This window comes from Camelus bactrianus, chromosome 13 (assembly GCF_048773025.1).
Source record: "Camelus bactrianus isolate YW-2024 breed Bactrian camel chromosome 13, ASM4877302v1, whole genome shotgun sequence".
Taxonomy (NCBI): Eukaryota; Metazoa; Chordata; class Mammalia; order Artiodactyla; family Camelidae; genus Camelus; species Camelus bactrianus.
Genome location: NC_133551.1, coordinates 46,850,139 through 46,874,007, shown reverse-complemented (window position 1 = coordinate 46,874,007; position 23,869 = coordinate 46,850,139). Strand labels below are relative to the sequence as shown.

General features: G+C 47.6%; 2 protein-coding genes across 15 annotated transcripts; one reads left to right on the top strand and one right to left on the bottom strand.

The window, feature by feature from the left end:
* Nucleotides 1–1,218: 1,218 nt before the first annotated feature.
* Nucleotides 1,219–23,865, bottom strand: MUTYH (mutY DNA glycosylase). 14 transcript variants are annotated; one of them, XR_012511304.1, is made up of 16 exons: nucleotides 23,707–23,865; nucleotides 20,525–20,651; nucleotides 20,136–20,287; nucleotides 20,006–20,045; nucleotides 19,810–19,883; nucleotides 19,636–19,677; nucleotides 19,290–19,553; nucleotides 19,108–19,205; nucleotides 18,733–19,025; nucleotides 18,366–18,557; nucleotides 18,125–18,261; nucleotides 17,887–18,039; nucleotides 17,644–17,685; nucleotides 13,799–13,914; nucleotides 4,966–5,108; nucleotides 1,219–2,939 (listed from the first exon to the last, which is right to left on the bottom strand). XR_012511304.1 is itself a non-coding variant. In XM_074376574.1 (16 exons), exons 2-16 carry the CDS (start codon nucleotides 20,643–20,645, stop codon nucleotides 16,809–16,811), a joined length of 1,557 nt encoding a protein of 518 aa, XP_074232675.1. In that variant the 5' UTR covers nucleotides 20,646–20,651; nucleotides 23,707–23,862; the 3' UTR covers nucleotides 16,726–16,808. The 14 variants fall into 14 exon arrangements, 13 of the variants coding, with proteins under 13 accessions (XP_074232672.1, XP_074232675.1, XP_074232677.1 ...); XM_074376574.1 differs by lacking the exons at nucleotides 1,219–2,939; nucleotides 4,966–5,108; nucleotides 13,799–13,914 and adding an exon at nucleotides 16,726–16,919 and having other exon boundaries at nucleotides 18,733–18,796; nucleotides 18,881–19,025; nucleotides 19,290–19,403; nucleotides 19,482–19,553; nucleotides 23,707–23,862; XM_074376576.1 differs by lacking the exons at nucleotides 1,219–2,939; nucleotides 4,966–5,108; nucleotides 13,799–13,914 and adding an exon at nucleotides 16,726–16,919 and having other exon boundaries at nucleotides 18,733–18,796; nucleotides 18,881–19,025; nucleotides 19,290–19,403; ... (1 more) ...; nucleotides 20,136–20,284; nucleotides 23,707–23,861.
* HPDL (4-hydroxyphenylpyruvate dioxygenase like) lies at nucleotides 14,554–16,276 on the top strand. Its single transcript, XM_010946090.3, has one exon. The coding sequence runs from the start codon at nucleotides 14,879–14,881 to the stop codon at nucleotides 15,992–15,994; it is 1,116 nt and encodes a 371-aa protein (XP_010944392.2). The 5' UTR covers nucleotides 14,554–14,878; the 3' UTR covers nucleotides 15,995–16,276.
* Nucleotides 23,866–23,869: the final 4 nt, after the last annotated feature.

Genomic DNA, 23,869 nt, shown 5'->3' with positions numbered 1-23,869 from the left:
GCCTTTCCCACTTGAGAATAATACCTGCAAACTATCAAAGCTAAAAGCTGACAAGATAGGAGGCAAAAATCCTGTGAGTGGGTTATTGGAAATAAGAGTGAAATGCACCATTTGCATCCATTGTATGCATTGCATTGTTACATCATCCTTGCATACATTGATTCCCAGACCCATATATTCTGGCTGTGGAGGAGAAAGTATCATATAATCATCTCTGAATCAGAGTATATACTTCAGCCTGTAAGACAGAACGTCGTCACTTAATAGTGTTGTCTCCCAACTGACACCAAAACTGAGTCTTCAGTAAGACATACCATCTTTTTATCAGGCTAGCTACTTCTAGGTAATGGTATATGTAGTGAAACCAATTAATCCCCTAGGCTTGAGCCCAGTGACTATGGACAAAATTCATGACAGTGGATAAAGCATTCTGAGAGGCTACAAATGGTGGAACTGGCAGTAGCATTAGGGGAAGGGTTGGAAAACCCATATGCATAATATTCTATTCCCCTAAAACAAACTTATGACCCCTCCATGATGGAAGAGATACAATATATTCAGCCTGCCACAAGGTGGCTGGCTTGTCCCTCCAAAGAATGCTGCCATATTGGGGACTCAGTGTTGACATCATCTATTAGCAGTTTAGGCATTCAAAATAGCAGTAGTCAAGACAGCTTCCTTAAGGGAAAGTCCATGTTGTTGAGCCCATGTAGTTTTCATTCCTATGGCCACATTGTTCATGAGCCCATTAAACAAGCCCTGAAGTGGCTGATGAAAGGGCATAAATTTGCTCCAGAATCTTAGAGGTCTATACTGTGATTCTCCTATTGGTCCTTCCCTGAGATTTTATTCACATCCTCTTTGCTAGAGACCCTTGAGTGTCATTGGATCTGCTGGATCATAAGGACCAAGTAGAAGAACATCTTATGCTACAGACTAGACATGTTGCAAAGCCTTTTCCTACTTGCTGTGTTCCCCATTTGAAACTGGCAGCCTTATAGTTCCAATGCAAAACATGGTATATATATTGCCTCCAAAATCCAAAAAGGTCTACCAATTGTTGTGACTCTTTTGTCATGGTAGATTAGGCATCATTTTGTCTGTCACCTTGGAAAAGACATCTCAACATGCTCCATTCCATTGGATTTCCAGAAACTTCATGGAAGTGGCAGGTCCCTCAGGTTCATCTCACATTTTCTGGTTTGCATCTATCTTATTAAGGCTTCCAAATTAACTGCTACTTTCTGCTCATCAGATCCAATCAGCATAATGCCATCAATGTAATGGGCAAGAGTGATGTTTTGTGGGACATCAAGACAATGGCGATCCCGGCTGACTATACTATGGCAGAGAGATTGAGAGCTGATGTAGGACTGAGGCAAGACCATGAAGGTGTACTGCTGTCATTGCCAGGTAAAAGTAAACTGTTGATGGTTGTCTTTGCAACTTCGTAAGGGGGAAAAAGCATTAGTTCTCTGTTGATTTGTTCTGGTAAAGATACCCTTTATAATGGAAGTTGCAATTGAAGTCACACCCTAATTAAGTTTATTGAAATCTACAGTCATTCTCCAATATCCATTCCACTTTTGCCCAGGTGAATTAAATGGGGCTATTCTAACATCAACTGTATCTCAAATTTTTTTTTAAAATGATGACTATTAGGATTACTGTCTTTAGCTATACAGATGATCTGTTAAGAATGCTCACAATTCTAAAGTTTTTGAAATAAAAAATTTGCAGTTTTTCCTTTAAAAAATACAATAAAATAAATGGGGATATTCTAGACATCACCAATCTTGCATGCTTCAAATCTCTGGTGTTGCACTAATCTCTGCAGTTCCCCCAGAAATGCAGCATTGTTTCTGGTTTACTATCTTCATAGGAAGAGGAAGTAAAAAGGCCTTCGATTTAGCTGTTTCTACCATAATGACCTTATCCCATGGATATTAGAGCCAATGCAGGAATTTTGCCTCTGGTCAAGTATGCCTATTCCAATTATTACTTCAGGAATTGGGGGAATTACTATAGGGTGGACCCATGGACTGACTAGTCCCATACATTAGTGGGTCACAGTGGCATTTTGGGCTTCCAAGAATTAATAGCAATTCAAAGGTAGTGTCAAGACATCCACCAAAGGTCTGAGTATTTCCTTTTTTCCTGTTCTGTCACTCTAGCAAATGACATCTGGTATCTTTAGAAAAGGCTCAGGAGGAAGATTTACATCATATATTTGTGGCAATTCTACATAGTTCTTCCACAAAGGGACTCAGCCTCCCCTTCATTCAAGGGGCTCTGGGCTTGAGAACTAGATTAATTCTGGAAGTTGGATAAGAGGCCATTGTGGTGACTCAAGACAGGATCTTTCCCTCCAGGCCTAGAGTCCATTATCACAAAGCAGGGCAAAGAAGGGTGAATTTGGAGTGGGAAGCAGTAAGTTAATATTTGGCACCTTCTTTTTCAACATTTTGAGTAAGCATCCATCTATCCATCCATCCATCTGTTTCATTTTTTCATCCAATACTTATTGAATAATGAGTCAAGAACTATGCTAGGGACTGAGGATATAAAATGGAATAAAAATTGGTCCCTACTCTTACAGCATATGGCTGAACAAGTAGCTTGTTTCTTCAGGAATGATTGGATGCTCATGAGAATGCCCACTAAATTCCTGGTCTTCTAGGCTGAGTCAGCAGAAGGGTGGAAGCATGTCTTATTTATTAGAAATTATGGCTGACAACTAGTAACAGAGATCTAACTAAGGTGGCTGGCACAAATTTATTCTTTCACATAAGATAATTCCACAGACAGGCAGTCCAAGACTGGTATGCTACAGAAAGTCATCTTGAACTAGGCTTCTAATATTTTTCTGCTTCATCATTCTTTATGCAGCTACTATCTTCAAAGATAAAAGATCACTGCTGGCACTCCATGTCAGAGCTCTGTTCAGGGAGAAGAGGAAAGTAAGGGAACTGAAGTTAAAGGGCTTTCTTGGAAGCCGTATGCTTATATCTCATTGGCCACCCCATATTCAAGGGGGTTAGGTGCCCAAACCCCCACAAAGGCTCCAGAGTAGTGGCCCTCATCTGTCAATGTGAGGACAGAAGGGCTGGTGTGACCCCTGGGCTGCTGTCGGTCCGGGGTTCCTGTCCTCCTGTGCTATATGTGAGGCAGGATCTGTCAAGTCAGAGGGGAAAAAAAGCCGTTTAAGAGGGAAAATGATGGCATTTGGTGATGGATTGGGCACATGGTGAGGGAGAGGCTGAGGTCCCAGGTTTCTGGCTGATACAACTAGCTGGGCAATACGTAGTTCATTCACACAGGAGATACTGGACAAAGAAAAGGTGTGGGAGAAACTGTGCTCAGCCCTGGGTATGCTGAATTTCAGGTAAGACACTCAAGTGGAACTAGCCAATAAGCAGTGGGGTACGTGGGTTTGAAGGCAAAGGGAGATATGGCCTGGAGATAGATATTTGGAAGCTGTATCCAGGGCCAGTCTATCTACTAGGCACGGGGAGGTGCATTAGAGTTCCACAAAAAATGCTTTAATCTCCTTTAAGTCAGAAGAAAAACACCTTTTAAGTTAAAGATGTTTTAATATATTCCTCTTTATACTGGTGTAGTCGTAAAATATAATTTTAAAAAATTGTTCTGTAGGAAGGGGCCCACAATAGTCATAATGCTGCCCCAGTTATATCAGTAAGGTTGCTTTCTACCAGAAACATCAGAAAGCCCACTCTCAATGGCTTCAGCAGCAACACTATTTAATTTCCCTTGTTCAGCATTAGGGTGGCCTCCAGGGATGGCAGACTGAGTGCCCTCAAGGACAAAGACTCCTTCCAGCTCTCCACTCTGCCAACCTTGCTGTTGGCTCCATCCCCAGCTGTTAGCACAACAGCTGCAGTAATTCCAGGACACATCCAACGTTTCCAGGAAGAAGAGCCACTGTCACCTCCAGTGGTTCTCTCCTAGGAGTGAGAAAACCTTTCCCAGACACCCCTCAGCAAATGTCCTCTTAGTCTCATTGGGGATATCCCCATTCCTAAACCAGTTACTGGCAAGAAGGATGGAATCTATAATCAGCTCAGACTAGTCATCTGGGGTGGAATGGAGGTTAGGGAGTCAATCATAACGCCTTCTCTAGAAGTATTCTGTAGGACGTGGGACTTGAAGCCAAAAGCATGGATGAGCTCACCCAGGGAAGAATGTTCAGAAAGAGAAGCACAACAGACACAGGAGCTTCAACATCCCTATCTACTGAGGACTAAAAGAGCAAAAGTTGTATCAGTTATGGTTCCTGCTACAGAGAGGCTTCCTGTCTGATGGAAGAGATGCACCATTAAACACAGCTGCAAATGAACTAGAATGTGCGAGCGAGCTGGGTTGAAGTCCCAGCTGTGTGTTAATACCTGGGTGACTGGGTAGGTTTCTTAAACTTTCTTGCCTCAGCTTCCTCCCTGTATATAGTACCCAATACACAGTAAATACTGAATAAATGCAGCTATAATTGTTTTTTTATTATCCACATCATTATCATCTTTAGGTGGTGGGAAGCCATTGGAAGGGAATTAATAGGCAAGTGTCCTGGTCAGATTTGTGTCTTGCTAACATGGCTTGGACAGGATGTGCTCTGTCCCTGCTCTGGGTGTCCTCTTCACTAGGTCACTATGAGTAACTTACTGAGTTTCCTTCTGGCTGCCCCCAGGAGCTGAGCCCCACCAGACTCCTGCAGAACCCCAGCAGCATGTCCACAAGATCTCTGTGTCGGTTTTAGCTGAGCTCCTGTGCCTTGGAATCAGGATGAATTACTGTCCCTCCTTTCACCCCTGTCTGCTTGCACTGTTGCCACTCAAAGAAATTAATCAGGTTTATTAAGCATGACCTCTCTTTTGTGAGCCATGCTCCGGGTCTGCTCATCTGTACCTGTCTGCTGCTCTCCTAGCTTGGTTCCAGTCAGAGAGTCCTCACCCTTTCTTGATGCTCTGGTGGGGGCAGGGACAGGCAGCTGGGTGCCACATCTTTTGTTGTTTGCAGAGACTGACGCATTGGGCTGGATCGGACAAAAGCAGGATGCTCTGCTATACTGAGCACAAGGCCCTTTGTTGCCATGGCTGTGGAAGAAACAGGAACAAAAAGGATAAATGTTGCATCCAAATACGCTAATAATTAACACTTAGCATCATGGATATAAAAAGCACTTAATACTAAATTACTATGATCATAATAGCTACTCTGTATTCAGCCCTACTCCATATGGCATCATGGCTTGGTAGTTAAGTATCTGTGAACTGGAGCCTGACTGCCTAGGTCCAAATCCTGGCTCTGCTGTCTACCAGCTTTGTAACTTTGGGCAAGTTACTCAAGCTTCTTGAGTCTCAGTTTTGCACCTATAAAGCACAGACAGTGAAAGTACACAACTCACAGAGGTATGAGTTCGTACTATGCTTATAAAGCACTTAAACATGAACTGCCACAAAACAAGCACTCAATAAATATCATATTTTTATACACCAGATTTAGGGCTTTATATACATTGGTCAGCAAATTTAGACCTCAAAACAAACTTATTACATAGACATTATTATTATTATCCCTATTTATCAATTGAGGAAATCAAGACTCAGAGAGGTTGAGTAACTTTCCCAAGGTTATTCAGCAAGAAAGCAGCAGAATCCAATGCTGACTGACCCTAAAGTCACATGCTTTCCACTGCACCAAGTCACCGTCTTCCATGAGCTCCTGACAAGAAGTCACATATAAATGTGATGGTACAGTGTTTGTGCCATTCACAAATTCCTCCTCCCTCTCATCACAGTTGGAACATACTATGTACTTTCAGAATGAAGGGCAGAGGAGTCCCATGGACAAGAAAGCTTAATTAGTGGTTTCTCTCCTTTCTGGCCCTGCTTTATGCTCAGACCCCCAGCCTTCCATGGAATGTACAAGGCTCAGTTCTCTGGCGGAAGCAGGAAGGCCAGCTAGGGAAGAGCAAGACGTGACCCAGCTCTCGGGAAGACTTGCTCCAGCAACACATGTCTGATGGCTTAGCTCGCAGAGTGGAGCCACAGGGCAGAACCTGGCCACAGGGCACCAGGTCACACCAGTGCCAGGGGCTAGCCCAGTCTGGGGCCAAGATGGTCCAGGACAGATCTTGCACCGCAAAAGTCTTTGGACATACCAAGAAAATAAAGTGAAACTGTACAGCCCAAAGCACCTCCCTGCCAGAGAACTTAAAATTCTTAAGGGATGTCTACATTTTGTTTTTTTAAAGGAATCCCAGAGTCTGGCTTATTACACCTCCTGTGGAGCAGACATCTGGCTGCCAGACCAATAAGTGCCATCAGGGCTCTGACCACTGCTCAGCCTAGTCAGGTCTCTGCCCGTACGTTTACACAACTAGTCAGTCTTCTGCTCATACTTCTACATAACCAACTCTTGTTTAATATTCAAAAGCAGCTCAATTCCCAAACAACCATCTGGGCAAAAATAAAACTTACAAATATCTCTGGAAAAGAGAGGCAGTTGGCTGTATCATAAATTGCAACCATTCACTGAGCCCAATCTTTGGGCAAGGCACTGTGCTTAGCATGACCCTTGTCACAGCCCCCACCCATCCCTACCTCTCGCTTCTTGAGTTTATGGCCAGCTCCTGATGACCCCTCCCCTGTGCCTCTCCCATGTCCAGATGTCCATTTGCAACAGATAAGACCTGGCTAGGTTTATCCTGGACTTGGAAACATAGCCCTGGCTCCTCTGTGAATACATGGCCTGGTGTCAGGATGACAGCCTGTGAAAGGGCCTCCCTGGAAGTCCCCAGATTATGCCTACACCTAGTTCAAGATGACAGAGCCCTCTCTTGTGTGGACAGGCAAGCTGTCAATGCTATGTGGGTCCCCCACTCCCCACCAGGCCCTGAGCACAGACCATTTTCCTCAACCCTTTCCACCTATACCTGCTTCTTGTCTCCTACTCAAATCCCTGGGGCTGTGATGACAAGAGAAGGAAGGAAATGGCAAGGCTATAGACTCAGTGAAAACAGCAGGAGCTCTGTAGTTGGACAGACATGCATTTGAATTTCACCATGTTACCTAACAGCTGTGTGACTTGGGCTGGTCACTTGAGCTCTCTGAGTCTCAGTTTTCTAATCTCTGAAAGAAAAATAATCTTCTGTATTCAGGGTTTCTGTGAGGATTAGAAAAGATATGTAACAGGTATATGCAGAATAGATAAATGAGATTATACTGTATAGCCCAGGGAGATATATACAAGATCTTGTGGTAGCTCACAGCAAAAAAAATGTGATGATGAATATATGTATGTTCATGTATAACTGAAAAATTGTGCTGTACACTGGAATTTGACACAACATTGTAAAATGACTATAACTCAATAAAAAAGTTTTTAAAAAAGATATGTATAAGTGTGTTATGCCCAGTGGCACTCAATAAATGGTAGCTATTGTCAGACATCTGTTGGTTTCCTTATGTTCATTTAAAACATGTATACTTCCTCTCCCTAAATTCTTAGAACCACCAGGCTACAGGGTCAGCCCACCAGTGGTGTTGCTGTGAGGGCCCTGACTAGGTTGGAGCTAGCTCTCCCGCCGGGTCTAGACCTTAGTCCAGTGAAGATGTGGGTGTTTCAACCCCTCTGCCCATGGTTGGGTGATAACCCTTCCGATTTGCCTGGAATTGTCCCAGTTTTACAACTGAAAGTTCCACATCCTGAGAGCACTACAACTCCAGTCTTGGGAAAACTGGGATGGTTGGTTACTCTCTCAAGGTAGCTGACCCAGAACAGATGGAGAAGGTGTCAAACCTGGGGGAAGCCGCTAAGCTTCCCATAACCCTTCCCAGCTTGCTGGATGGATGGGCCAGGCAGGGAATCAACCTCGCTGGTCTTCCTAGTTTCCCTGCCAAAGCCTGGTTAAACTGAGGACAAGGGTGACACCTTCAGGTTGTGTGAAAAACTGCAGGATGGTAAGCATCCACCTGGCCCTTGAGGCCTCAACTGATTCATTAATAAGTATTCATTGAGCTCTCCACACGTGCCAACCCTTGTGTTAGGCACAGCACATAAGTCTTGGGGGCCTTGGAAGGCATTCTCAAACAATTTATGCTGAGACCTACTGATTGAGAAGGTGTTTGCCAGGTCAAGGCAAGAGGGAAGGGGAGTACTCCAAGCAGGAAGAAGCAGCAGACAAAACTCTTGGGTGTGAAGGAGCATAAAACATTCAAAACTACTTACAGTATGAAGAAGTGGGGTAGTGGTGACAACAGTTGGACAGGTCGTCAGGGCCTAATCAGCCAGGGGAGATTTTTTTGTCTTTATCCTAAGTGCAGTCAGTACTTAGTGAAGGGCTTTAAGTTGGACTATAATATAATCAGATCTGCATTTTTCAAAGCTAACTCTCGCTACAGAGTGGAGACTTTTTGGAGACTAGTAAGTCTAAAGCCAGGGAGGCAATTAGAAGGTCACTGCAGTGTCCAGGTGGTACAAACACTGAGGACCTGGACTTGGTTGGTGAAGGGGGATGACAAGAGATGTGATGGTTTGAAAGACATTACGAAGATAGACACGGTGATTGAAGGTGAGAATTGAGTGACAGTGAAGTTCAAACATGAGTTGCAGGTTTCTGGCTAGGACAACCGGAGAGCAGTGGGCAGCTGCTGAGATGGGAGCACGAGGAGGACAATGTTGGGCATGTTGAATCTGAGGTGCCAGTGGGGCATCCATGTCAAGATAGCAAATAAGCAGTTGAATAAAGGTTAGGAAGGGGGACACAAATGCAGGGTCATGTGCATGCAGATGGTAACCGAATCCTGGAGCAATACCAACATTTCCAAGTGCACGGAGGAAAGATAATGTGGCCAGAGGATGATGAGGTAAGTATGGTGTTATGAAAGCCAGGGCAAGAGTGCTTCAGAAAGAAGAAAGTGGTCAACCGTATACAACATTTCTGAGGGGCAGTGAGATGAGATCTGAAAAATGTCCATTGGATGACGTGAAGATCATTAGTGACCTTAGATCCTTTTAAGGAAGAGTGATGGAGAGAAACCAAGTTAGAGTTGTGCTGCAAGTAGGAGGTGAAGCAGTGGAGAAAGCCAGTGTAGACAATTCTTTGAATGAATTAGGCTAAACTATCACAAGTTACCAGTGACAGTGTAATTAGGTACAACTCTTTTGAATGGCAATTAGAATTTATGAAAATTAAAAATACACATAGCCAACAATTCTACTTCTAAGATGTTAGCTTACAAATGTACTTCATGTCTGCACAAAGAAAGGATGTGTGCTATGACATTTTATAAATAGCTAAAGTGGAATACAACTTGTATACTCACCAACAGCGGGCTGGTTAAATTAGCTATAACACATCCACACAACAGGGTATTATGTATCCATTAACAAGAACATGCTAGGTTCATATGTATTGAAATAGATATATATCTAAGACTGGATGCTCAAGAAAAAAGGATATATATATGTCTGTATAAATGTATAGAAAAAGCTTTAAAAAGGATACGCAAGAAACTCTTCATAGTGGTTACTTCTGCAGAATGGTCAGGGTAAGGAGAATTTTACTTTTCATTTTGTTCTTTCATATGGTTGGATTTTTATTGCAAGCATGTACACTGAAATTTTACATAATTTATATATCTTTAAACACTAATTTTTAATGGGCAGAAGACCTAAATAGATATTTCTCTAAAGAAGACCAACAGATGGACAATAGGCACATGAAAAAATGCTCAACATCGCTGATTATTAGAGAAATGCAAATCAAAACTATAATGAGGTATCGCCTCACACAGGTCAGAATGGCTATCATCAAAAAGTCTAGTAGGGGGGAATGTAACTCAGTGGAAGAATGTGTGCTTAGCATTCACATTCAATCCCAGTACCTCCGTAAATACATACATACATACATACATACATACATACATACATACATACCTAATTACCTCCTCCTGCCTCCCAAAAAGTCTACAAATAACAAATGCTGGAGAGGGTGTGGAGAAAAGGGAACACTCTTTCACTGTTAGTGGGAATGTAAACTGGTTCAGCCACTATGGAGAACAGTATGGAGGTTCCTTTAAAAACTAAAAATAGAGCTACCATATGATGCAGCAATCCAGGCATCTATCCAGATGAAAACTCTAATTCAAAAAGATACATGCACCCAGATGTTCATAGCAGCACTGTTTACAATAGCCAAGACATGGAAACAACCCAAAGGCCCATCAACAGACAACTGGTTCAAGATGTGATATATATATAGATACAGATATAGATATGCAAAAAAGGAATGAAATATCGACATTTGCAGCAAGATGGATGGACCTAGAAAATATCACACTAAGTCAAGTAAGTTAGAGGAAGACAAATATTATATTATATATCACTTATATGTAGAATCTAAGAATTAATACAAATGAATCTATATACAAAATAGAAACAGACTCACAGACATAGAAAACAAATTTACGGTTACCAAAAAGGAAAGGGATAGGGGGAGGGATAAATTAGGAGTGTGGGATTAACGAATACAAACTGCTATACATAACATAAATAAGAAACACGGATTTACTGTATAGCACCAGGGAACCATATATGAATATGGTTATATTGGATATAATCATATTCACTATCTTATAATAACCTATAATCTGAAATATATATGTATAACTGAACCATTTTGATATACACCTGAAACTAGCACAATATTTTAAATCAACTATAATCCAATTTAAAACTAACTTTTAGAAGTTTGGCTGAACTATACAAAAACAGTTGTAGAAATAAGCAGGATAGAGGGAGAGGGAGTTTTTTTTATTTTTTTCCTTTTTTTAAGTTGAGAGACATGAGGAACTCTCTCAAAAGGGAGAGAGTGAAGATATATAGAGAGAGAAAAATCAGTAGTGGAAAATCCGTGGAAAATCTGCATATAATTTTATAGCAGGCCCTCCATATCTGTGGTTCTGCAACCCCGGATTCAACACACTGTGGATGGTGTAATACTGTAGTATATGTTTCCTGAAGAAAATATTATTTGTATATGTAGTATATATTTACTGAAGAAAAAATGGACCTACATATAAGTTTAAACCCGTATTGTTCAAGAGTCAATTGTACTAACAACTGCCAATCAAATATACTTGCTCTCACCTCAAGGCCTTTGTATAAGTAGCGTCCTCCGCCTGGAACACTTGACTCCCATCCTCCAATTCATAAAGGTGCCCCTTACCTTGTCAATTCCTACACAAACTTCTGGTCTCAACTTCCCCTGAGAAGTCTTCCGAAGTCTCCAGACAATGTTAGAAGCAACAGCCCCTTCATTTGCCTCCCTGTTTTGCCCTTGCTCCCCTCCAACCTGTTATCAACTCAGCAGCCAGACGTTCAGTAGAAATGTGGAATCTGATCACATCACCCCTCAGCTTAAACCCTCCAATGGCTTCCTATCCTCAGTGTAAAAGCCAAAGTCCTAACACGCTACAAAATTTGTCTTCTGGCTGCTACTTCCCTCTCTCCCTATCTTCTTCCGGCTGCACTGGCCTTCTGATCCAACACCAGTCCCATTCCTGCCTCAGGGCCTTTACAATTTTCCCTCTTGCACTATCACTTCCTTCAGGAATTAACTCAAAAGTCACCTTCTCGAAATTCTGACATGTTACAACATGGATGAAACTTTAAGGCATTATGCTAAATGAAATACGCCAGTCACACACACAAGCACACACAGACCGCATAATTTCACTTTCATGAGGTATCTAGAGTAGTTAAAATCATAACAGAGACAGAAAATAGAATAGTGGTTGCCAGGGGCTGGGGTGGGGTGCAGGAGAGTGGGGGTTTATCTATTGGGTACTGAGTTTCAGCTGCAGAAGAGTTCTACAGACGGATAAGGTGATGGTTGCACAACATGGACATACTTAATACCTCTGTATACTTAAAAATGTAACATAAATACTGTATTACGTGTATTTTACCACAATTTCTTTTTTAAAGTCACCTTCTCTGAGGTCTTCCGGCCACCCTTATAAAACGTCAAGGGCCGAAGGAGAGGAACGGAGTCACGCGGGGTCGGGGCAGAGCCAAGGCTAGAAAAGAGGGAGCTTCCGGGGGCGCCTCCGTGAGAGGTAAACGCCGAAGGAGCTCGTGAGGGGCGGGGCCAGAAAGGCGGGAGTTCCGGACGCCGCTTTCTGAGGGAGGGAGCAGGAGGGAGCAGGAGGGAGCCTGTGGAGGGCGGGTCCGAGAGGGGGTGGGGCCTGAGAGTTGTGAGTTGTGGGGCGTCCAGCGCAGCTGAAGAGGGGAAGGGGTCCGAGGAACTGGAGGCGGGGAGGTAGAGGGAGAGGGGAGCAGGAGGGGACGGGACCAGGGTCAGGATTTCGGGAAAGGCTGAGTGCTCCTCAGGTAGCCGTCAGCCTAGGCTCAGAGCTAACAAAGTTGCGTGTCTCCGAGAGTTCGACTCTTCGGCCCTCCAGAGCCCCTGCCTCCACCTTTGCTGACCTTGTTATTACAGAAGGCAGATGTGTTGGGAGAGGCGTCACCGCCTCGCCTCTCCGACGCGTGCGCTCTCCAGTGAATGGTATAGTCTGGTTCTCTCCGGTTTCGACCTGCGCACCTACTCTCAGCATCAGTTGCCCCAGCAGGAGGGGAACCGCAGACGGGCACCTGGGATACATCTAGGGAAAGTTCCGGAGGGTCCTGAACCCAAGAGGACGGGAGTCCTACGTTGGTCACGGCCCAGACGCCAGCAGGACTGCAGGAAATGGAGTCTAATTCTCTACCCCCAGCTAGTTTCTTCAGAGCCCAGTATGTGCCCTGGGTCAAAGTCAAGCACAGTGACCTTGCAGGGCAACGTGCCCCAGCCAAGATCACCCTTTCTTTCAGACAGCCCCCACTTAGCCCCCAGAAATATACCCTCCTCTCTCAGGAGCAGGTGGGAAGTCATGAGCCAGTCGTCCTGTTTCTGCTCTCTCTGTCCATACCTGGGCCCTTGAGTGGAAATTCCCTCTAAACCAAAGGCCTGGAAGCACTAGAGCTGCTCTCATGGGGCCCTAATCATGATATCTGGGGCAGAACATAGCCCTTTCTTTGTCAACCCTCTCAGAGCCCTATTCCCAGAACAGCTGCCCCCAGAATCTATCACCAAAGCCAGAGCCCTCCCATTGCTCAGGCCTAGGGAGGAATAGCCCTCTGTATGCCCTGATCCCACAGTCAGGCCCAGGTTCACAGGCCAAAACCTGGATCTTTTGCCAGGTTGCTCCATAGACTACATTTAATCACAAGCCCACGAAGTAGGTACTATTATTATTCCCATTTTTACAGATGAAGAAACTAAGGCTTAGAGAAGTTAAGCATCTTGCTGAAAGTCATACAGCTAGTTAAGTGTTGAAGGTGGATTTTAAACCCAGGTCCATCTGGCTTTTGGAGTCCATGTTCTCAAATTCACTGGTCTGCAAAATAGCACCAACTGCCTTTCACCACTGCTGACCAGCTTCTGGGTACTGCCTTCCTGGCTGTAGGCCTGAACATACAGCCAGACCTCCTTTTGTTAGTCCCGTCCCCTCATCACATCCTCCCTCTTGCCAGTGAAACTCAACAGTAAGTCATTACATCAGACTGCCTAACAAAGGAATCTCTTTTGCAATGCCTAGGACAGTGGCATCTGTCCCAACTGCCTCCCCAACCTTATGCTCCATTGCTACTCTGAGGGTTTCGCTCACATTCCTCCCTGAGCTTTAGTTTATGCCATTTCCCCTGCTTGGAATGCCCTTCCAAACCCTTAAAGAGTTACCAGTTCAAGTTACAGAAGACTCCTCATTTTCTCAATCCAGTGATCTCACAGTTCTGGGTGGCAAGGGCAGAAATGCCCCCAAGAAAGCTCCTCTGGCCCAATACCCAGTCAGGAAGCTGCAAAGAGCAAGGAGGGCTTGTGTTAATACCAGTAGGCTAGGGAGGGTGAAAAAGGATACCCGTGCAGATCCTGAGCCACCGTTTTTTACTCCAAATCTTGTTTGGGACAAGGGGGTAAAAGATGTTAAGGGAAAAGTGGGGTTGAAGAGACAGGTTCAGCTAAGAGATTTCCCAAGAGGAAGAAGAGACCAGTGTAGGAGCTATATAAACAGCCTATCTTCCTATAACATCAGTTTATCTGGACCATCTGGTGGAAAGACTGAAAATCTGTAACTTAGAACATTAAAAAAATTTTTTTAAGTTTTAAAGGAACATTAATACTTAAAAGCAAAATTCTTCAAAATTTTTAAGCTAAAAAAATGAAATTGCTAAGAAATTCCATGCTTGTAGGCGGAGAATTCTAGCTCTTCCCCCAGCTAGGGCTGATTCCCTCTGCTCTGAGGTTGGAGCAAAAATGGGAGCTCAGTGTCTGGAACCTAGTAAAGGGAGCTATTGTAATCTCCGGGGTCTGGGAAAGGGAGGCTTAGTGCCCAAGAGTGTGGCCTAGCAAAAGGCCATGGGAAGGTCAGCGCCCAAGGGTGTGGCCCAGCCAGACGCCAAAGGAGCAGTCGTGTGTCCCCGGCGACACAGATTGGGTGGGAGGGTGGAGAGTGGCAGCCGCGGCCCCGCCCCCTCTCTCCCGCTCCGCCCCAGCACTGGCTCCGCGTGGTTCTCACCACCGGCAGCTCATACCCGGTGGTCCTCAAGCAGCACTAGTTTGGGGTGGCGCGGCAGGGGTAACTGCAAGGCCCAAGGGGTCGGTCTGTGTCTCCTCCCGGAAAAAGATCAAGGAATCCTCTCTCCTGGTAAAATTGGACTACCGGCTTCTGACGACAACCCAGGGACTGAGAGTCTCGGAGTCCCGAACGATAAGTGAGCGACCCTAGAGGAAGGACAGGCCGGGGTCGCCACCCGGACCGCCATGGCCGCGCCCGCCCGTCGTCTGTGCCACATCGCCTTCCACGTGCCCCCGGGGCTGCCCCTCGCCCGAGATCTGCAGCACTTTTTCGGCTTTCAGCCCCTGGCGGTGCGGGAAGCAGCCGGCTGGCGGCAGCTGGCCCTGCGCAGCAGAGACGCTGTCTTTTTGGTGAATGAGGGTGGGGGTCCGGGGGAGCCGCTGTACGGCCTGGACCCGCATCATCCGGTGCCCGGCGCCACGAACTTGTGCTTTGATGTGGCCAACGCGGGCGCCGCCGCCCGGGAGCTGGCTGCCCTAGGCTGCAGCGTGCCCGTGCCCCCCGTCAACGTGCGGGATGCACAGGGCACCGCCACCTACGCCGTGGTCAGCTCGCCCGCTGGCAACCTTAGCCTGACGCTAGTGGAGCGCACCGGCTTCTGCGGGCCCTTCCTGCCTGGCTTTAGGCCTGTAAGCTCGGCACCTGGCCCAGGTTGGGTCAGCCACGTGGACCACCTGACCCTGGCCTGCAAACCCAGCAGCTCCCCAAAACTGATGCGCTGGTTCCACGACTGTCTAGGCTTTCACCACCTGCCACTAAGCCCAGGTGAGGATCCGGAGCTGGGTCTTGAGGTGGCAGCAGGGTCCGGGCGCGGGGGGCTGAGGCTCACTGCTCTGCAGGTCCCTACCAATAACCTTGTCCCCACCCTTGTCCTTGCTGAGTCCCTGCTGGGCGTCACCGAAGGACAAGACCAGGTGGAGCAGTTCCTGGCCCGGAACGGCGGACCTGGACTACAACACGTGGGGCTGTACACACCCAACATCATGGAAGCTACTGAGGGGGTGGCAGGGGCCGGAGGTCAGCTCCTGACTCCTCCAGAGGCCTACTACCAGCAACCAGGCAAGGAGAAGCAGATCCTGGCTGCAGGGCATAAGCCTAGCCTGCTGGCCCAACAGGGGGTCCTGCTAGATGGAGATAGAGGCAAGTTTCTGCTTCAGGTCTTCACCAAGTCCCTTTTTGCAGAGGACACTTTCTTCCTGGAGCTGATTCAGAGGCAAGGGGCCACAGGTTTTGGCCAGGGCAACATCCGAGCCCTGTGGCAGTCTGTGCAAGAGCAAGCTGCCAGGGGCCAGGAAGCCTGAGAAGGGCTGAAGCTGGGCAAAGCTACCTGTCCTGGAGCTCTGGGAGTCCAGCACAGGGCGTGCTGGAACTGAGAAACACCCACTGAGGCCTGGAATGAAAGGTTTTGTCCCTAGGGGCCAGGTGTGGCCTCCATCTTATCAGTATCTGCCAAAAGTTGAATATCTCACTGCAGTTCAAAGAGGTGGGGTTTTCTTTTTAAACTGTGAAACATTTCTCACATAATATATATGCAAGATGTAAATAAAGGAATTACACAACTAGGAAATAGAACATAAGCAATACTTTTGAAGCCTTCTTGTGTCCTCTGATCCCATTTCCCTCCTCCACACCCCCAATATTATGATTAATAACTTTTCTATTTTGTTTCACTGCATATGTAATGTATCCCTAAATAAATGATTTAGTATTTGAGGTAGGAGTAAGACAAATCCTCCCTTGTGCTTCCTCTCCCACTAAGGAGCAACCACTGCAGTGAGAGGGGCTGAGCCCAACCACCTGCTCTAGGGCAATGCCACAGCTCCAATCAGAGCTGACCAGAGACCTAGAGGAAGGCTGTTGGATGTCAGCCACTGGCAGGGACTCCTTGCAGCTGCTTTCTCCCTCTCCTGAGGTTGGGGAAGGACAGATCACTCCCTCCTCCATCTGCCCAGGAGTGGCTGGGAGCTCAGCAGTGGAAGTCAGGACCAAGCAAGACTTTGGTGAGGGGGCAGAGGGTAGAAAGTCTCCAAAGTGACTACAAAAATAAGCACTTTATTAAACAGGCTTCTCAGGGGCAGGGGCTTCCAGAAGCATCACTGAGCTGTACTGCTGAGGCTAGGGTGCACCAGCCGAGGTGTAGGGCTGAAAGAAACTATCCAGGACTTTCTGGCCTGGGCTGAGCTTTTTCTGTCTGGACAGGGTAGACACCTGGGATCTTTTGGAACCCTGTGCAGAAGCCGAAGGACAGATACTGAGGGGGCAGCAGAGAATCTTCTCCTTCCACCATTCCCCCACTACAACACTGATCTAGCTCAGATTCTAGCCTGAATATTATAAAGCTTCCACCCTGTTTACAGTACCTAACTCTTTGATCAACTCTCTAAAAGGCAGCCTGAGGTAGTCTTCCTAAGATGCAAATCTGACTCCTCTCTCCACCTAAAATGCATCAGTGGCCTGATGTTCGCGGCCCTGACTGGCCTGCACAGGCCCTGCTGACCACTCCAGCTCCTTGAGTGCTGCTGACTGTATTGGACCCACCTTGGCTCACACTGCTCTTGGGCCTGGAAAGAACATCCTTACTGCAGATTCCTTTTCCAAATGGAAGAAAATGATTCATTTCTAGGACCCAGGTTACCAGTTGCTTCTTATAAGCAGCTGTTACTGATTCTTGCCTCCCAGATAGAACTGACAGCTCCCTACCTCATATCCCACAAAATCTAGTTCAGACATTTCACACACTGTGACGCTACTGTCTCCATCATTTGCTCTTGTCCCCTCCCCACCATGGACCCAGACTGTAAGGTCTCCAGGTCAAGAACCATTCATCTCGCCCCATTGAAGCCTGTCATGGAGACTGTTCACCCAAACGTGTGTCCTTTAACTCACTGAAAACACGTGAGTGGGATTTGGGCCTGGAGAGAGATGGATGGGTGAGGGCCAAGAGACTCACCTTGCAGGTCCCTGGCTGTTGGCCCTCGTACACTCGGAACACCTAGACAAAAAGGGAGGAGAAAGTGCAGGCATGGCATCTTCCTCCAAAGAGCCAGACCCCTGTGTTCTGCCCTCAAGTTCATGCCCTGGCACTTTTGTTTAAAACATGCTTTTTTGTTTGTTTGTTTGTTTCCATAGTAATAGGTTCACTAAGAACGTGTAGGAAACACAGAAAAGAACAACGAAGACAAAAAGTTAGTGCCTTTTTCATGGCGGTGGAGACAGCTGCAGTGTGAAACTCCTCACGGGTCAGCCAGCGCACGCCAGGCAGTGAGGTGGTCACCGGGGTCTGTTCTTCCAGGGTCAGACCATATACTTGATATGTCAGCTTGATGTGAGAAAAGGTGTGGACCACCTGGGGGGAGCATCAAGGGGCTGAAACAGATCTGTGGATATGGCCACCGAAGCCACCATTCCTGGCCCTTCCAATGCTCACTCACCTGCCCCAGGTGCTGGAGGCGGGTGGCTGGGAGGGGCCCGACCCAACTCTGCAGTTCCTGTAGTAGGGCCTTGGGCTGGTGCTGCCGCGAGGGCTCTACTGTCACAGACGGGAACTCCCACAGTCCTGCCAGCAGACCTGAGAGGGAGGGCAGCCAGGTGTGGGTTAGGCCTTAGCTGCTGACTCCTTCATTTCTTCCATGTTGCTTAGGCCACCTTCCTGTACTTCCAGGATCCAGGTACCTGAGTTGGGCCTCTGCACCAGCAGAATTCGGGCACCGCCAACAGCCCTGGGCTGCTCCAGAACACAGGTAGCAGAGCACTCCTCCCTGGGGGGCCTGCGACTGGCCTTTCTGGGAAAGTTGGCCACTCCCAGGGTCTGGTCCCAGGGCTCTGTGGGAGGTGCGCACAGCTGGCACTGTCCAGTGTTGGGAGCTGGGAAGAGAGATCCAGGAGCCCCACTCAGGCCAGGTGGGCTTAGGTACCAAGCCCAGGGAGCAGGCCTTGGCCCAGATCCGCAGAATCTTACTCAGGTTGTAAGATGACATGGAATGAGGCTGCCACAGGCAGCTCCTCAATAGTGTAGGGAAGGGCTGGGGCTAGCACTCACCACATTCCTCCACGTCTCCACTGCTTGGCAGGCTCTGTGAGGCCAAGAGCTGCTCCCGCTCCATCTGAGCAGCATAGACAGGGCAAGATGTCACGGGGAAGGAGTCACTCCCTAGGTCCCCTGACTGCCCCTTCCTCAGATGGCTCACCCTCTGGTGTGCCCGGCACAGGCTCTGCATGGGGCACTGGCTGCACCGTGGGCGCTGTGGGGTGCACACTGTGGCCCCCAGCTCCATGGCTGCTTGGTTAAAATCCCCTGGCCGGGCTGGGTCCACCAGCTGCTGGGATAGGCTCCTACAAAAAGGGAACATTGCTGTGAGCCAAAGACCCTTTGGAGACACCCTCCCCAATCTCCCTTATCAGCCCAATAACTTACCAGAGGTGCTGGGAGACAAGGGTGCTGCTGGGATCAGCACCAATGGCTCGGACACGGCATAACACCCGTACTACATTCCCATCCACCACACCAGCTGCCTGGCACAGAGGAGTCTGGGAGTCAGCCTGCTGTGGGAGGAAGGAAGGTGGGCATGCACAAGGTGGGGTGGGCTATGGGCTCACCTGGCCAAAGGCAATGGAAGCAATGGCTCCAGCTGTGTACCGCCCCACACCAGGCAGGAGCTGCTGCAGGGTCTCTGCTGTACGTGGCATGTGGCCCCCTAGCTCCTCTATCACCTGATTGGGATGGGAAGGCTCAAGGTTATGAGACACCCAAGGCCTTAGGGCTCCTGTATTCACCTTGACACCCCTTACCTTCCGGGCTCCCTCCTGTAGCCGCCGGCCTCGAGAGTAATAGCCCAGACCAGCCCAGAGCTGGTTTACCTCCTGTGGATGGGGTCAGAGGTCAGAGGGATCAAAGGTCAGTCCTCAGTAGTCCCCATTCCTCCTACCCTCGGATGGCTCTCACCTCCAGGGAAGCACTGGCCAGGTCCTGCAGTGTTGGCCACTTCTACAGCCCGAAGGTAGGCAAAAAGAAATGAGGTCAAAGGTGAAGGAGGCAGAGGAAGCCTTCTTCATCCCCACCCCACAGGAGTCATGTGGGGTCTGGACCATGACTCTCCCACTCATTCCCTAAAGTCACCTGCATCCATCGGGTATAATAGTTGATCACCGTGGCAACCTGGGTCTGCTGCAGCATCACCTCTGAGACCCACACTGGGGAAGAGGGGTTGGCATCAGGACACTGCTGACCTGCCCTGCTCCTAGCACACAGCCCCTAGACCCCAGATCTGAGGGTGTCCAGGCAAAGCAGCCCTGCTCTCAGGAGATGTACTCACCAGCGTATGCCCGCCTGTCCAGGTCCATCTCACCCTCTGCCTGCCAGTGCAATCCCAGATGGGTGGTTAGTGTGGAGGAGCTTGGCATCAGCCTCCCTTACCCCACCGTCCCTGTCCCTCGTCCACCAACCTGCCTTCTCCACGGTAGGTCCCGCTTCTCTAGGTCATACCAGCTAAGCAGGTTCTTCCGGAGGACTGTGACCTCAGCTGTGTCTCTGAATAGATGGTACGGGGAGACAGAGGCCTGCAATACCACCTCCTCCTGCCGCCTGGCCAGGCCTGCTAGAGCCACAGTAAACTCAGGGATCATCCCTGCACAAGCTGTGCACCAGGGACCTGGGGCACTGCAGCCTGGTTTCAGTCTGTTCCACTTAAAGCTTCCTAGACCCCCAACCGCTTGCTTGAGCTTGGGACTTTAATGCCTCGATGCATACCATGCTCCCTTCCCAGCCTGAACCTGTCCCCTTTCGTGGCCAAGAGACCAGCCCCTGAGTCTCTGACTAGGACTGAACTCCTCACCATCAGGGCCGGAGGGCTTGGCCTGGCTGCTGCTGAGGGCACGTTTCTCCCTTCCCTCCTGGCTGGATGACTGCTTCCTGTGACGACTTCGACTTCCTGCAGCTGCTCGTGGCTTCTTCATGATCAGCTAGAAAACAAAGGCCCACCCAAAGTAGTCGGTCACAGTGAGGCTGAAACTTGGGGTGCTGCAGGGGGTAAAGCCACCTCCCTCCCCACACCACTCATACATAGTGTCTAGCTTTTCTCAAGCACTCTTCAGATGCTCATGGGTTTGCTCTTGCCTGGCTGTGGCACTGAGGTATGACCAGCAAGGCTGAGCATCTGCAAGTGGCCTCAGGGACCAGCATTAGTACAATCCTGAAGGCATATACAATACACAATATAAGAGGCCAGGGCTTGCCTGGGTCAAGGACCAAAGACTCCTGTGTGGGAGCACCTGTGTATCCCTGGTGCTAATTGTGACTCTATGTGTGGACAGGGGTCCTTTAGAGTGTGTCTGGGAACAGAAGTGTGGGTAGGAGGTTTATCTGTTTAGACTTGTAGCACGTTTACACCGAAACATGTAGTCCAAACCTTCATTCTATAGAAAGGAGAAACCTCTGTGATGGTGATTTAAAAAAATAAAATGCAAAGAAAAAAAAAGAGAAACCAAGGATCAGAGAGGGGAAAAGATTTGCCTGAGAGCAGATGGCAAGTCAGGGGGGAAGAGAGATGAGCTGTTTATTCCTAATCTTCTCCTGATTTAGTAAATCATAGCTGGCTATCCATTAGTAATGAGAAAACACATCTGGTTGATCTTCACTGCTCCCTTACTGTTCTGGCTGCCTTTAAACTAATAGCTATAAGTACCTAACAGTTAGTGAGTGCTTACGACATGCCAGACCCTAAACTAAGTGCCTTACCAGATTTCTCACTCAATCTCCTGACAGATTACTGTCATTTTAGTTCCGAGGAAACTGAGGCTTGTGATTAAGCAATTTTCAATTCAAACCCAAAAAGTCTACCTGCAGAGCCTGCACTCTTGCACTTGGCTGCACTACAGTTCCTGTAGAGCCTCTAGTTCAAATTTTCTCCTCAAACAGTTCAATTCATCACCTCATTTTCATCAAAAGAACTTGCTTCCTCCTTTAGAGAGAGAAAAAAAAAGAATGTACAAGCTCACCTTCATCTGCACTCTCCTTCTCCGTTCCCCTATTACATGGAGGAAAGTTCCCGCCTCCTAAGTTGTCTAAGCCTCAGGTCGTGCTCCTCCAATCCCTTCCACAAGACCCATCCTCCTCCCCTTCATAGCCAAACTTCCTTCACCAAACATGCCAACTTCTGCAATTCATTCTCCAAAAAGTAAAGCTAAGACATGATCTTCTAAGACATGATCATGTCACTTTCTTACTTAAAGCCTTCAGTAGTTGGGGGAGGGTTCAGCTCAAGTGGTAGAATGCATGCATGAGGTCCTGGGTTCAATCCCCAGTACCTCCTCCAAAAAAATAAACCTAATTATCTCCCCCTCAAAAAATTAAAAAATAAAAACCCTTCAATAGCTTCCCATTAACTCATTGAACAAATATTTATGGAGGGCCTACTATGTGTCAAGCAGTTTTAGGTACCTGGAATACTTCAATAAGTAAAACATCAAAGGTATCCACCCACTTAGCATAGAATATAAATTCTAATTAGGCAGACAATAAACAAGGCACATAATCAGTAAATTATACAGGATGTTAGGTGATAAATACTAGCAAGAATAAAAAGGAAACAGAGCAGTGAAGGGGATAAGGAGTGGGTGGAGGTGGTAGAATGTTGCAATTTTACAGAACGAGGTCAAGGTGAATCTTATTCAAGTGATATTTGACAGATGACTTGAAGCAGTTGAAGGAATTAGCCATGTGGATGGATACCTGTGGGAAAGGCATCCTAAGAAGCACCTAGTGCAAAGGCCTTAAGGAGGGTGCCTGCTGTGTTTGTAGAACAATGAGGAAGCCAGTGTGGTTAGAATGGAATAAGGAAGGGGTGAGTAGTAGATGAGGTCAGAGGTAAAAAAAAAAAAAAGTGGGGATATAGGATTACAAAGTACATTGTAGGTTACTGGAGGACCTTGACTATTATACCCATTGCTCTTAGAGACTCATCATCTTAACATAGTTTCATAGGCTCCAACCTGCCCCATCTGCCTCATCCTCTTGCACACTATGGTCGTGTTTGCCTTAAATAGTTGCTTCAATCCCCCAAGTGTCTGTCCACCTTGAGGCCTCCCCCAGTACATTCTTTCTGCTTGAACAGCTCTTCTCCTATGCTTTACCTAACATCTACTCATTCCTCAGGTCTTGACTTCTCCACCCCTAGTCTTACCCTCTTGTGGAATTCTCCATTGTTGCTCTTCTATCAATTGTTAATTTCACACTTATTAGTGATTCTTTGATCAGTGTGTTTCCCCCAATTAACTGTAAAACTCCATGAAAGCAAGACTGGGTGTTTTTTGTTGACTGTTGTGTCCCCAGAGCTAAGCACAGTGCCCGGTAAACTGTATATAACAAACACCTGTTTGGGATGAGGAACAGTAAAAGGTTTTCCAAGACGGGAGAAATCCAAACAATTCTGAGTAATGATGAAAAGACTCAGTAGAGAGAGAAAGGTTGAAGATGAACTAGAAACTGCGAATAACCAAAGAGAAAGGGTTGAGAATCCTTTATAGGAACCGGAGTCCTTGGGAAAGGACTGGGCTCCAGTGGGGACAACTCTCACGGTAGTAGGAATCATGTCCAATCACCCTCTAAGTCAACTGTATCTTAGTTGCTTACAATCCTTCCCTTCCTCGCCGTCCCTACTGCCAGAGCTTTAATTCAAGTCCTTATAATTACGTGCATGGATTATTTCAAGTTTCCCTGCTAGTCGGTCGTTCTCACCCTCCGCAGCCTCGTCCTGGTCCCCGTTACTTTTACCTCCTGGAACGCAGTCGGCTCCCCACCCTCTCCTCCCCCTGCCCAGGAACTTGCCCATTCCCAAAATATCCTTTTTCCCCCAACACTCCCCGTCTTTGCATAACTCTTATGCGTGCTTTAAGCTTAGCTCAAGCAGCACCACCTCCTTTGGGGACCCCCACCCCGCCACCCTGAAGCCCAGTGGATAAAGACGGCATGCCGCGAAGGCCCACGTTCTCGCCGAGTCGTCCACGGGGAAGGGATTACCTCCTACGTTGTCTCCCGCGCACTGCTCGCCAACGCACTCCAGGAGGCGTGGCTCCGGCCAATCCGGGAGGCGAGCTGGGCCGCGCCAGCCAATAGGCTTCCAGCGCGCGACAGGCCGGCTCCTCCGCGCCAGAACAGGGAGGACTGAACGGAAGTCCGACCC